Below are 14,044 nucleotides of genomic sequence, written 5' to 3' on the forward strand. Positions count from 1 at the left end.
CTAGCCATAGATTCATTAAAATAAGCAAACAACACACGAAAAACAGAATCTGTGAAAAACATAACAGTCTGTAGTAATCTGTATCAAACGCATACTTGTGTAACTCAGAAAAATATGAAAAATAGGAGATCTAGATAATTTGTTTATTGATCTACTGCAATTGGAATAAGTATTTTATCATTCTCTGGTGATTTTTAACAATTGTTTTCGTGAGCAGAAAGTTTCTGTCTTTTTCAGCAAGATCAAATAATTATCATCCAAGAAGATCCTATAGGTTTTACTTGGCACAAACACTAATTAAAACATAAAACCACATCTAACCAGAGGCTAGATGAATTATTTATTACTAAACAGGAACAAAAACCAAGGAACAAAAATAAAATTGGGTTGCCTCCCAACAAGCGCTATCGTTTAACGCCCCTAGCTAGGCATAAAAACAAGAATAGATCTAAGTATTGCCATCTTTGGTATGCAATCCATAAGTGGCTCTCATAATAGATTCATAAGGTAATTTAATTTTCTTCTAGGAAAGTGTTCCATGCCTTTCCTTAATGGAAATTGGAATCTAATATTTCCTTCTTTCATATCAATAATTGCACCAATCGTTCTAAGGAAAGGTCTACCAAGAATAATAGGACATGTAGGATTGCAATCTATATCAAGAACAATGAAATCTACGGGCACATAATTCCTATTTGCAACAATAAGAACATCATTAATCCTTCCCGTAGGTTTCTTAATGGTGGAATCCGCAAGATGCAAATTTAAAGAACAATCATCAAATTCACGGAAACCTAACACATCGCACAAAGTTTTTGGAATCGTGGAAACACTAGCACCCAAATCACACAAAGCATAGCATTCATGATCTTTAATCTTAATTTTAATAGTAGGTTCCCACTCATCATAAAGTTTTCTAGGGATAGAGACTTCTAATTCAAGTTTTTCTTCATAAGATTGCATTAGAGCATCAACGATGTGTTTGGTAAAAGCTTTATTTTGATCATAACCATGCGGAGAATTTAACACGGATTGCAACAAGGAAATACAATCTATCAAAGAGCAATTATCATAATTAAATTCCTTGAAATCCAAAATAGTGGGTTCATTGCTATGTAAAGTTTTGACCTCTTCAATCCCACTTTTACCAATTTTTGCATCAAGATCTAAAAACTCCGAATCATTGGGACGCCTTTTAACTAAAGTTGAATCATCTCCAATCCCATCTTTATCAAGATTCATATTGGAAAACAAAGATTTAATAGGAGACATATCAATCACTTTTAGATCTTCATCATTATTATCATGAAAACTAGAAGAACACGCTTTCACAAAGCAGTCTTTTTTAGCACGCATCCTAGCGGTTCTTTATTTGCACTCATCAATGGAAATTCTCATGGCTTTGAGAGACTCATTGATATCATGCTTAGGTGGAATAGATCTAAGTTTCAAAGAATCAACATCAAGAGAAATTATATCCACGTTCCTAGCCAACTCATCAATCTTAGGCAATTTTTCTTCAAGCAAAGCATTGAAATTCTTTTGCGAATTCATAAATTCTTTAACACTAGTCTCAAAATCAGAGGGCATCTTATTAAAATTTCCATAAGAGTTGTTGTAGGAATTACCATAATTATTAGAGGAATTACTAGGGAACGGCCTAGAATTAAAGTTTCCTCTATACGCGTTGTTACCAAAATTGTTCCTACCAACAAAATTCGCATCCATAGATTCATTATTATTCTCAATCAAAGTGCACAAAGGCATATCATTAGGATCAGAAGAAACACTCTTATTAGCAAACAATTTCATAAGTTCATCCATCTTTCCACTCAAAACATTAATCTCTTCAATCGCATGAACCTTTTTACTAGTAAATCTTTCGGTGTGCCATTGAGAATAATTAACCATAATATTATCTAGGAGTTTAGTAGCTTCTCCTAAAGTGATTTCCATAAAAGTGCCTCCCGCGGCCGAATCTAACAGATTTCTAGAAGCAAAATTCAATCCAGCATAAAAAAATTGTATAATCATCCATAAATTCAAACCATGTGTAGGGCAATTACGTATCATTAATTTCATCCTCTCCCAAGCTTGTGCAACATTTTCATGATCAAGTTGCTTAAAATTCATAATATCGTTTCTAAGAGAGATGATCTTAGCGGGAGGAAAATACTTAGAGATAAAAGCATCTTTGCACTTATTCCAATAATCAATACTATTTTTAGGCAAAGAAGAGAACCAAGTTTTAGCACGATCTCTAAGCGAAAATGGAAATAGCTTCAATTAAACAATATCATTATCCACATCTTTCTTCTTTTGCGTATCACACAAATCAACGAAGTTGTTTAGATGGGTAGCGGCATCTTCACTAGGAAGGCCAGAAAATTGATCTTTCATGACAAGATTCAACAAAGCAGCATTAATTTCACAAGATTCAGCATCGGAAATAGGAGCAATCGGAGTGCTAATAAAATCATTGTTGTTGGTATTGGAAAAATCACATAATTTAGTATTGTCTTGTGCCATCGTGACAAACAATTCAACACACAAGCACAGAAGAAGCAAGCGAAAATAGACGATCGGAAGAGGGCGAATAAAATGGCAAAGGTGAAGTGGGGGAGAGGAAAACGAGAGGCAAATGGCAAATATTGTAATGCGAGGGAGAAGAGTTTGTGATGGGTACTTGGTATGTCTTGACTTGTGCGTAGATCTCCCCGGCAACAGCGCCAAAAATCCTTCTTGCTACATCTTGAGCATGCCAATCAAGAACCTTGCAACCAATGCGATAAAGGGGTTGTCAATCCCTTCACGACCACTTGCAAAAGTGAGATCTGATTGAGATAATAAGATAAATATTTTTGGTATTTTTGTTGTATAGATTGGGAAGTAAAGATTGCAAAATAAACGGCGATAGAAATAACTAGTTGATGGGAAAATAATATGATGTAAAGTAGACCCCAGGGGCCATAGGTTTCACTAGTGGCTTCTCTCATGATAGCAAATTTTACGGTGGGTGAACAAATTACTGCCGAGCAATTGATAGAAAAGCGCATAGTTATGACAATATCGAGGCATGATCATGAACATAGGCATCACGTCCGTGTCAAGTAGACCGAAACGATTCTGCATCTACTACTATTACTCCACACATCGACCGCTACCCAGCATGCATCTAGAGTATTAAGTTCATAAGAACAGAGTAACGCATTAGGCAAGATGACATGATGTAGAGGGATAAACTCAAGCAATATGATATAAACCCCATCTTTTTATCCTCGATGGCAACAATACAATACGTGCCTTGCTGCCCCTACTGTCACTTGGAAAGGGCACCGCAACATTGAACCAAAAGCTAAGCACTTCTCCCATTGCAAGAAAGATCAATCTAGTAGGCCAAACCAAACTGATAATTCGAATAGACTTGCAAAGATATCAAATCATGCATAAAAGAATTCAGAGAAGAATCAAATATTGTTCATCAATAATCTTGATCATAAACCCACAATTTATCGGATCTCGACAAACACACCGCAAAAATTATTACATCGAATAGACCTCCAAGAAGATCGAGGAGAACTTTGTATTGAGATCCAAAGAGAGAGAAGAAGCCATCTAGTTAATAACTATGGACCCGAAGGTCTGTGGTAAACTACTCACACATCATCGGAGAGGCTATGGTGTTGATGTAGAAGCCCTCCGTGATCGATTACCCCTCCGGCGGAGCGCCGGAAAAGGCCCCAAGATGGGATCTCATGGGTACAGAAGGTTGCGGCGGTGGAAAAGTGGTTTCGTGGCTCCCCTGGATGTTTTCAGGGTATAAGAGTATATATAGGCAAAAGAAGTAGGTCGGTGGAGCTGCGAGGGGCCCACGAGGGTGGGGGCGCCCCTACCCCTGGGCTCGCCCTCCTGCCTCGTGGCTTCATCGCTGCTTCCTTGACTTCCACTCCAAGTTTCCTGGGTTGCGTTTTCTCCAAGAAAGATCCTCGCGAAGGTTTCGTTCCATTTGGATTCCGTTTGATATTCCTTTTCTGCGAAACACTGAAAAAGGCAAAAAACAGCAATTTGCAATGGGCCTTCGGTTAATAGGTTAGTCCCAAAAATAATATAAAAGTGCATATTAAAGCCCATTAAACATCCAAAACAGATAATGTAATAGCATGGAACAATAAAAAATTATAGATACGTTGGAGACGTATCACCCCCCAGGCTTGTGCGCCCCTCGCAGAACCTCCAACCCAAATTCCACCTCTATAAATTATCAAATATTCCCCTGACATCATAGATCCACTCGAAATACTTTTTTCGCCCCCGCAAGTTTCTGTTCCCATGAGATCCCATCTGGAGGCCTTCTTTGGTACTCTGCCGGAGGGGCAATTGACCACGGAGGGGCTCTACATCAACCTTGCTGCCCTTCTAATGATGCGTGAGTAGTTTACCACAGACCTGCGTGTCCATAGCTAGTGGCTAGATGGCTTCTTCTCTCTCATTGATCTTCAATACAATGTTCTCCTTGATGTTCTTGGAGATCTATTTGATGTAATGACTTTTTGCGGTGTGTTTGTTAGGATCCGATGAATTGTGAGTTTATGATCAGATCTATCCATGAATATTATTTGAGTTTTCTCTGAGCTCTTTTATCCATGATTGTTATAGCTTCATATTTATGTCCGATCTATTGATTTGGTTTGGCCAACTAGATAGATTTATCTTGGAATGGGTGAGGTGCTTTGTAATGGGTTCAATCTTGCGGTGCTCAATCCTAATGACAGAAGGGGACACGACACGTATTGTATCATTGCCATTAAGGATAAAAAGATAGGGTCTATTCATACGTGAGTTTATTTTGTATACATCATGTCATCTTGCTTAAGGCGTTACTCTGTTCTTTATGAAGTTAATACTCTAGATGCATGCTAAATAGCGGTCGATGTGTGAAGTAAAAGTAGTAGATGCAGAATCGTTTCGGTCTACTTGTCTCGGACGTGATGCCTATATACATGATCATTGCCTTGGATATCATCATAATTATTTGCTTTTCTATCAATTGCCCCACAGTAATTTGTGTACCCACTGTATGCTATTTTTAAGAGAGAAGCCTCCCCTGAAAACTATGGCCCCAGGGTCTACTTTTTATCATATATTAAAACCAAAAATACCTTGCTTCAATTTTTCTTTATTTATTTTATTTTGTATTTTCATTAGATCTATCTCTCTATCTATCACCATACAATTTAATCTTGCAAGTAACTGCCGAGGAACTGACAACCCCTTGTTCACGTTGGGTGCAAGGATTTGTTATCTTGTGTGTAGGTACTGCTAACGAGGTGTTGCGTGGTTCTCCTACTGGATTGATAACCTGGTTCTTAACTGAGGAAAATACTTATCTCTACTATAATGCATCATCCTCTCCTCTTCGAGGAAATCCCAACGCAGCTCACAAGTAGCATCCCCAAACCAACTTCTTCCATCGACCGCGTCCCCAACCTATGGATCCTGCTCCATTTTTCTACCTATTTCTTCCAACCTTGATCAACAATCTCTTTACAATTCTTGCTTTCAATTTTCTATTGCAATCAATCTTCCATACGATAGTTTCATTGGGGGCCAATTTAGTTTTGCATTTATGTGTTCAGGTACTTATCATTGGGTACTTAGTAAACTCCTACTTGTTCGATAAACCTTAAAGTCATCTACTTTGAAGGAAAATTTATTTCTTCCTACAAACACTTGCAATTGGGGCCCAACACCTTCCTAGTTAAGAGGAAACAATTGTAAATGGGCCGAAAAGAACCGTGGGTTGGAGACAGACCGACGGAAATTGTGGGCCATACACGGGCCAAAATAACCATAAGTCTCAATACACACCAAAACAGTGTGAATGGGCCGAAATCAAGACGAAAGGCCCACGGGCTGGTAATGGACCAAATCCTCACGACTTGTCAATCGAGCACTCCCCAGTACGCGATTAACGGGTCCATGGGATAGGACCAGAGCCTTAACCCAGCTTTCGACTATGATGGCCTTTTTTAGCTCACTGGACCTTCAATTGGTTAGTTGACACGTGTCATCTTGGCAAAGCTTTCTATGGGCCACTGGGCGGGTGACACTTGTTCTAATGAATAGCCAACAATTGGTTATCATGGTCCAATAAAAAGTGACATGTTGAAGATCAGGTGTATGCCACGTTGCTCACAGGTATCATATCCAATACCCACACCTGTTAGCTTAGCGGCGATCCATTATGGTGGCTGCAATGTGTCGGTGGTGTCCCGGTTGAGCCAGCCACTCGCGACAAAAACCGCTTTCATCACGCGTATTTTCTGTCATGAAAGAGCCTACTTCCCTGACAAAAAATGACATTTGTTGTAGAAGTGATCTACAACAACACATGTATGAGATTCTTGATTTTATCATAAATCTATCATGGATGCACATCGATGACAACAAAGGGACCTTTTATGCGAACAAGTATTATCACGGATGTGTTTTTTCATATAGTGCATGATGTGCTTTAATCTGACTATCTGCAATTAAGATGGGACTCTCGCTTGCATTACAATGGAGTCATCGTTCTGTCGTTGTTGAGGAGGATCTTAATCTAGTGAAGGGAAATCTACACAGATCACATCATAGCTTTATTGTTTGTGAGATCAAACTTCTCATGGAACAACAATATTCTTGTATCACTTACATTCGACGAACTCAAAATCTTATAAGCCATTCAATAGCCGCTTATGGTAGGAATAGTAGGCGTACCACGATATGGCTGGGATCAGGCCTTGGTGAGGGGGTTTTTTGCGCGAGATACTTTCAATCTATTCATCTTCAATCATGGTAGTACAAAGAACACCACAGGTAGTAAAAATTATAACCAGGTCCGTGGACAACCTAGCGACAACTACAAGCACTGGAGCGAGCCGAAGGCGTGCCGCCGTCATCGGCCCCTCCCTCGCTGGAGCCAGGCAAACCTTGTTGTAGTAGACAGTCAGGAAGTCATCTTGCTAAGGCCCTATAGAACTAACGCACTAGAGCAACAACCATCGTCGATGAAGAAAGTCTTAGATCGGAAGCATTAAACCTGTAAACACCCAAACCAAGACGAACAAAGAACGGATCCAAATAGATCCATCGAAGAGCAGCATCGATTGAATCTCACGAGATCCGACGGATACACACCTTCATACGCCATCCGACGACGCTATACGCATCATCGGGGCAGGGATAGAACGTGGGAGACACTATTCCTACCGAGGGACATCGTCGTCGCCACACAGCCCCAACCAAGACACTGATCCTAATAAGAGCAAGAACAGGGTCCCTCCCGCCGGTGGGGGGGGCGAGGTCCTCTGCACCTCCATTGCCCAAAGGCCATCGGAGACGGGGCGGACCAGCGACGGCGCCGGCGAGAGAAAGAGGAAAGCTTGGGACGTTTTCTTGTGGAGGAGGAAAGAGAAGCTCCCTTAATTAACTCAGTGAGGTTGTCAAACTTTGTAAGGCTGATTGTAGAGATTTTTTGGGGAGAAAGTTACATTTAACCCACGCACTGGATCAATCAAGAACTTTTGCCCATGACACCTCTCGTGCCTTGTTTTTTCTTCTCTTTATTATAGACCTCTTATGCATTGGAGCCATACAACACATGTGTTCATTCAGACACGCAAGGACCCAAACACCTAGTACTCAGACTCCGCTGCTATGTCCACAACTTGGAAACTAACATAACCAGGAAGTTTCCATTATTTTCCAAAACATGCATTGTTGCACCTCATATCCTCACCTGAGGTAGAGGAAGTTATCGACGCTCACACGCACAGTAATTTTCTTGTGCATTTTATAGCTCGTCTATACACGCGAAGTGCGAGCACCTAATAAGCGAAAGAAACCCCAGCTTGCTTGCTCATCTCAACCGGAAGATAGTCTTCAAACAGAAGAGTTTCTCCATCGGATCGGATGGCTATTATATATCCCGTGCCCCTATTATTTCTGATGAAGGAGGGGCGAATGCACTGCTTCCTTGAGCGCACAGCTTAGCTTGCAACCGGCACATTTCCCGCGCGGGTGATGTTGGGCTCGGAGGCAGCCACCCCGCGGCGCTGCTCGTTTCTCGCAGCACGTTCCTTCAGGATCTTGGTGTTAATCCTCTCGCGTACCTCGTCGGTATCGATCTGCACAGCCCTGCACTCCTCGCTGCAGAATGGCGTGTCCCCTCTGTGGTTCGTAGTGAGGAAAACGGATCGCGGGATCAGAATAGCACTACTATACAGTGTGTACATATATTGGCGATCTGAGAGCAGCAGCAGCTAATTAAAGGCGCAAACAGACCCGTAAAGTTAAACTACCTGTACATGAAGACGTCGAAATCTCTGGAGAGCGGCTTCCCGCAGAGGTAGCAGGCGTCCATGGCGTGGCGGCTCGTCGCGCCACCGCCGTCGAGGGGCACAATGGCGAAGAGAGACGAAGCGGAGGCAGACGACGACGGCATCTCAGCTACAACCTGGGGTTTTGCAGGTTGGTTTAACTTAACAGGTCTTTGCTTGATTTCGGTGCTGAGGTCTAGGTCTAGACTGAAGTGAAGGAGCCTTTTCTTCTTATAAGGGGGGAGGGAGATCGCTCGAGGAAAATATGTGGTTGCTCAGCTATGGTGCAGGACGCGGGAGAAGAGAAAACACGGCTGGATTTCCAGGAACCATCATGGCTTCTATTCTTGTACACGACGCAGGGCGAAAATGGCCGTAGCGGCGCGGCTAGGGCCAGGGCCAACAAGAAACCCTGCCTGCAGCGCGCCGGTTTTTGTTTGCTTACTCTGCGTATCGGTCTCAACCCTCAACTCGCGCCTTGTTCCTGCCGGTGCAATGCTGCCGGACTCGCCGGAATATTGGTAAGAAAATGGACGTCCGATTCTTTTCTTTTTCTTTTTCAAACCGGATTTATTGGCCAGTTGCACCGTTGCCGTGTGGCCACGTGTTGAGCGCGCGAGACTACGACACCCCAGATTAGAGCGTAAATACAAATTGGCAGCACAGCACTGAATATACTTTGAACCTTGGCCTTTTTGTTCTAATAATAATAATAAAAACCTTTGGCTTCTAACACAGCGCAGCCAGGAGCTCACCCTCGCCCCTTGTTTATCTATACCAATATAAAGAGGCCTAAAGGGGCAGATTCAATTAATCTCGGTCATCAAATCATGTCAATCCAATGACCTAGACTGCTTCAATGTCGAGCGCTCAACACATTTAGCGTGCAGTTAATTTCATAACAAATATAGTGCTAATCACATAATAACACACAAATAATATCCTACTTAATATCCGCATGCATTTAATATACTTTCAAATTAACATGCATTGCACGTACCCATTGAATAGTTAGTAGAAAAATGCCGCGGCATGGTTTCCCGGCGGGGTAGTTTATTAGCGGGCGAACGGTGAAAGATTTGTCACTGACATTACAATTAGCATAGGCCAAGCACGACGAGGTGGAACGCACCGCTTGCTCCGGGAAAAGAATATGGTTATTATTTGCCTGCCCCCTACCTAGCCTTCTAGAGCCTGCACCGATGCCTGCCCGCTCTCTTTGCTCGAGAGGTCGACAGAGAAAGAGACGAGAAAGGGAGAGGAAACCGTGCACACGGAGCAGGGAGGGGGTGGCAGTACCGATGGCGACGCACGCACGCGTTGGTTGTACTTTTTGCTCGCGTCGTGCGTCCACCCCGCGTCTCGCCGTCGCGCGTGCATGGGAGGCGTCGCCGGGGGAGCAGACGGACAGTTTTTCTGTGGATCCACCCACGGCGCGAACGCGGGGTATCTGCCTTGCTTGACCCGGCCAGGGGGGCATCTTGACCAGGTGTTGACCGTCTTTGAGGGTGCAGGAGACTGAGTGACTGACGATGACATATCAGTTCTGTTCGAGGCGATGACTGGCCCTGAGGTCAAGCTGACTGTTCGAGGCGATGTCCTGGAAGGAATAAACGATTGCAGAAGGAATCATTTGCTTGTGTCCAGACGTCAGAACAACTCCAACGCTCGCTCGCGTCGCCTCAGGGGGGCGACTCGGGCGCCCCAACCGCCGCCGCCCTCGACCGCCCTCCTCCCCTTCTTCCCCGCCGCCGCCGAAGGGGGCCGGTGAGCGAAGCTTGCCCGGCGGACGGTGGACGGCGGGCCTTCCTCCTCTCTTCATGAGGGGATTCTCTGGCTGAGATGCATCGGCGTCCCGGGGCGTACAGCATGGAGGCGGAGTTGGCGCGCTCGGGCGGCGGCCCGATGGGATCCCGGCAGCGTTGCGGGGGCTGGCGGCGGCGGATCTGGGGTTTCCCGCCCCAGATGGGTTCTCCTTCGGGTGGTCGGGCTCGGGCGCCGTCCGGCGGTCCTATGCGATGGTGGGTGCTCGCGTTGGCTATCCTCCTTCACCGATCTAATTGGGGGCGGCCGAAGACGTCGCCGTGATGCCGGATCCGAGCACGGTGGTGGCGTCGCCCCTTTCAGGGATGACGGTCGGGTGGTGGGTCCTTCTGGCGGCGGATCTTGGGATCCCGCTCCCGGGGACGTCGCAGGACGCGGCGGCCCGTGCACGAGAGATGAAATTTCTTCGAACAGATCCGAGTGAAAACTTGCTTTTGACTACTGCAAAGGCCGGCGGTGGCGGCGCTGTCTGTGTCGTTCCCTTCTTGAAGGCATCGCCGTGGATAAGTTCAAGGTCACTCTCTGCTACCTCCGGGGAAAACCCTAGATCAGTTGATCGGATGATGGCGGCGCTCTGGTGTTGTTTCCCCCTTGGGGGCGTCATTCATGGAGGTACACACGGGCTCGGGAAACAGAGGACGGCTTCTTTGGTGGAGTGGTACTCCATCTTATACATTGATGGCGGCGGATCTTGGCGGCGTGGCGCTGTGGAGATTCAGAGTCCGATGCGCGGAGATGAACTCGCGCAGGGAGGTGGCGTTGTCTGGCGTCGTGGTGGCGTCGACGGCAGTTAGACCGAACAAGGTTGATGCAGCAGTACAGCACTGAAGATGGATTGGTGGCAGGTGGCTGCGGCGGCCTCATACCCGGCAGGCGTCCTGGTTGAGGAGTGCGCCGGACTGGTAGGTGCCCCATACCCGGCAGGTGGCCTGGTTGGGACCTCAGGTCTTAGATGGTAGGTTTGGCTGCGAGGTCTGTTCGGTATTAGGCCCAGACTATCAACATCCCTTCATCAATTGGATAGGAGTAGCGACAGATGTTGCATAAACGGTGGCTTTAGTCTTATTGTTGTATGACTTTGTAAGGTCTTGTGTGAATAATTAATAAAGTGGTTGCATGCATCGTCCAGATGCAGAGGCCGAGGGTTCTCCTCCATTTCTAAAAAAAAGAACAACTCCAACGCGACGACCCAAACAAATACACATTTTGTCCACTTTTCGTCCGTTTGGATCGGCCAGACGAACAGCCACGTCCTTTTTTCATTTGGGTTGGCAGGTTCGCCTAACGGGAGGCCGACCCATCTATGCCGATGAGGCCAAAGCTGACAAATTAAACATAATAAAACATAAATGACCGGTCAAACGCCGGCCAAAGTCCACTTAAACGTAACTAGAAAATTAAAAAAAACTCTAATAAACGCTCGCACGCTGCCATAGTAGACCGCCTTGCCCTTACCCTTCCCGTCATCGTCGTCGCCGCCGATGAGGTCAATAAAGACGGGGGAGGCCCAGCCCACCCGAACGCGGCGTGATAGGCCTCCAGGGCAGCCTCTTCCGGCGTCTGCGGCGGCGGTGGCATAGCGGCAAGGCGGGCGTGCTCCTCCTCCTCCTCCTCTTCAAGTCGCAGAGTCTCCTCGTCGCGACGCAGCATATGCTCAAATCGCAGCTGCCGCTCGCCGGCGGCCCCCTCCTTGGCGAGCCAATGCGCCTTCCAGCGCTCAAGGTGGGCCACCTCTTCTTCTAGCGTGGAGGCGAAGTAGCAGGGAGGCGCGCTCACCCACTCACAGAGCTGGCCGGTCCACGAATAGGACTCCTCCGGTCAAGTGGGGGCCGGCGGCGGTGACCGCTTGCGCGTGGGAGTTGGCTCACGCTCCGGCTTGGCCTTGGGCTCGTCGAGGGGCGGCGCCGGCGGCGGTGGCGGCAAAGCTAGGGCTTGCTCTAGCCCATCCCAATGGGCGTCCTCCTCGATCCGGCTCGCCTCCAACATGTGCTGCAAGGCCTCCTCGAGGGCGGCTTAGTACTCCGCCCCTGCCTCCTCTTCCTCCGGCTCTACCCGCAAGGGCGGCGGTGGAAGGTTGTGGTTGACGTGGACACCGACGCGGCGCGCTCTCAGTTGGGGGAGTCTGGCGCGTAGTCACGCATGGCGCGCTGCTCCGGCATGAGGAGCTTGCGCCGCCGGCGAACCTCCTCGGTGTGCGCCCGCGCGGACCGCAGCGCCTCCGGGATGGGGATGCGCTGCGGGTCCAGGTGTCAGCCGTGCGGCAAGTTCACATCTGGATACGGCAAGGGCTGATGGTACTACCAGTGCCGCTGCACCTGGTGGATTGGGATGTAGAGCCGCTCCCGCTCCCGCGGTGGCGTGCCACGCCTAGCCGGCGGCGACGATGCAGAGCGCCCGCGGGAAGAGCTCGCTCCGGCGCTAAACCTCCCCTTCTTCCCTCCCTTCCCATTGAGGAGTCCCATGGCTGGGTGGCTAGGGTTTTGCTGCGAGCTAGCTAGGGTTTCCTGGTCACCGACGAGGGAGCAAATGTGGCTAGAAGTGGACGGGGGTTGTGGATGAGTCCGGCCCCGCCGCACACGTCCATTAAAAAGGACGGGCACGCGGCCCTTCTACACACTGCCAGGCGGGCCCGGTGTTGGTAGTCGTCATAAATATGACCGCGGGCGGTAGTTGGGAGGCCGACATGCAGGCCGCAGCGGACACCAAGGGGACGCCCGGCGCATCTGCTTCACGTTCGCGCCGACGCGTTCCAGGCGCAATTTTGGCCATGAAATGGATCCGCGCGAACGCGGAGCGGATGGTTTTTAGGAATGGGTCGGCGCATTGGGTTGGTGTTTTTGTTCGCGACGACCCAAACGGAGATGGGCGAATGAAATGGGTCGGCGCATTGAAGCTGCTCTCTGAGGAGTAATTTCGTGTACGTGCACTCAGATCCCTATGATTTCTTTGTGTGATTTGTTCACCTAGTCTGAACCTCCTGGGTTCCCACCCCCCCCCCCCAATATAGGAGTACGAGCCCTGGCATGGCACGCGAACCAGAGAGCTTGGGGAACCAGACAAATGTGGTGCCAGGGTTATATATCGTCTACTGTGACGCTACTTTCTGTCTCGCCTCAAGGAGATTCGCTTTGAGGCTTTATTCGATCACCCCGATATGCGTTCCTGCGAAAGTATGTACTTCTTCTGTCTCATAATATAAAATATTTTTGATATTAGTGTAATGTTAAAAAGCGCTCTTATAATATAGGACAGAGAGAGTAGGTTTTAGGCGTGCTTTTTTTTCTGTGTCGGTCTTCATCGGTATTTTTTGCAGCTTTCTCGGTTTTCTATGTTTCTTTAGCAGATTTTTTTTGTTTTCTCGGAATTTTTTATTTTTTTTCTTTCTATTTGGTTTTCAACTGTTTTCTATGCCGAATTTCAATGGGTTTCTTTTAAGTTGCGGTTTGTGTATTTCGCATAGGTTTTCTTTTATCATTTAACATTTTTATTCCTTTTTAACACATGTCAAATTATTTCACACATATTGTAATATCAGGAACATTTATTATACACTCTAACATTTCTACATATCATTATTTTTGGGTTTCATCTTCATAAGAGTGGCTGAGTTTTTACGTTGGATCGTCAAGCCTATCACAACCCTTCTTCTTTACCTGGGCTTCTGGCATTCTCTGTGACAAGAGAATGCCACAAAAGCTAAAAGGCAAGTTCTACAGGATGGTTGTTCGATCCGCAATGTTGTATGGCGCTGAGTGTTGGCCGACTAAAAGGCGACATGTTCAACAGTTAGGTGTGGCGGAGATGCGTATGTTGAGATGGATGTGTGGCCACACGAGGAAGGATAGAGCCCGGAATGATGA

The 14,044-nt window shown here is 46.8% G+C and overlaps 1 protein-coding gene across 1 annotated transcript; it reads right to left on the minus strand.

Moving 5' to 3' along the window:
* Positions 1 to 7,556: 7,556 nt before the first annotated feature.
* Positions 7,557 to 8,632, minus strand: LOC109766215 (FCS-Like Zinc finger 2-like). The gene is made up of 2 exons (XM_020324986.4): positions 8,343 to 8,632; positions 7,557 to 8,211 (listed from the first exon to the last, which is right to left on the minus strand). Exons 1-2 carry the CDS (start codon positions 8,483 to 8,485, stop codon positions 8,031 to 8,033), a joined length of 324 nt encoding a protein of 107 aa, XP_020180575.1. The 5' UTR covers positions 8,486 to 8,632; the 3' UTR covers positions 7,557 to 8,030.
* Positions 8,633 to 14,044: the final 5,412 nt, after the last annotated feature.

Source organism: Aegilops tauschii, chromosome 6 (genome assembly GCF_002575655.3).
Source record: "Aegilops tauschii subsp. strangulata cultivar AL8/78 chromosome 6, Aet v6.0, whole genome shotgun sequence".
Lineage (NCBI taxonomy): Eukaryota > Viridiplantae > Streptophyta > Magnoliopsida > Poales > Poaceae > Aegilops > Aegilops tauschii.

Bases quoted from the DNA above. Each gene is read 5' to 3' on its own strand.
- LOC109766215 (XM_020324986.4), bottom strand. From the start codon at position 8,485: ATGCCGTCGTCGTCTGCCTCCGCTTCGTCTCTCTTCGCCATTGTGCCC. The intron at 8,212-8,342 runs GTAGTTTAACTT...TACGAACCACAG, and splicing joins TTCGACGTCTTCATGTACAG to AGGGGACACGCCATTCTGCA.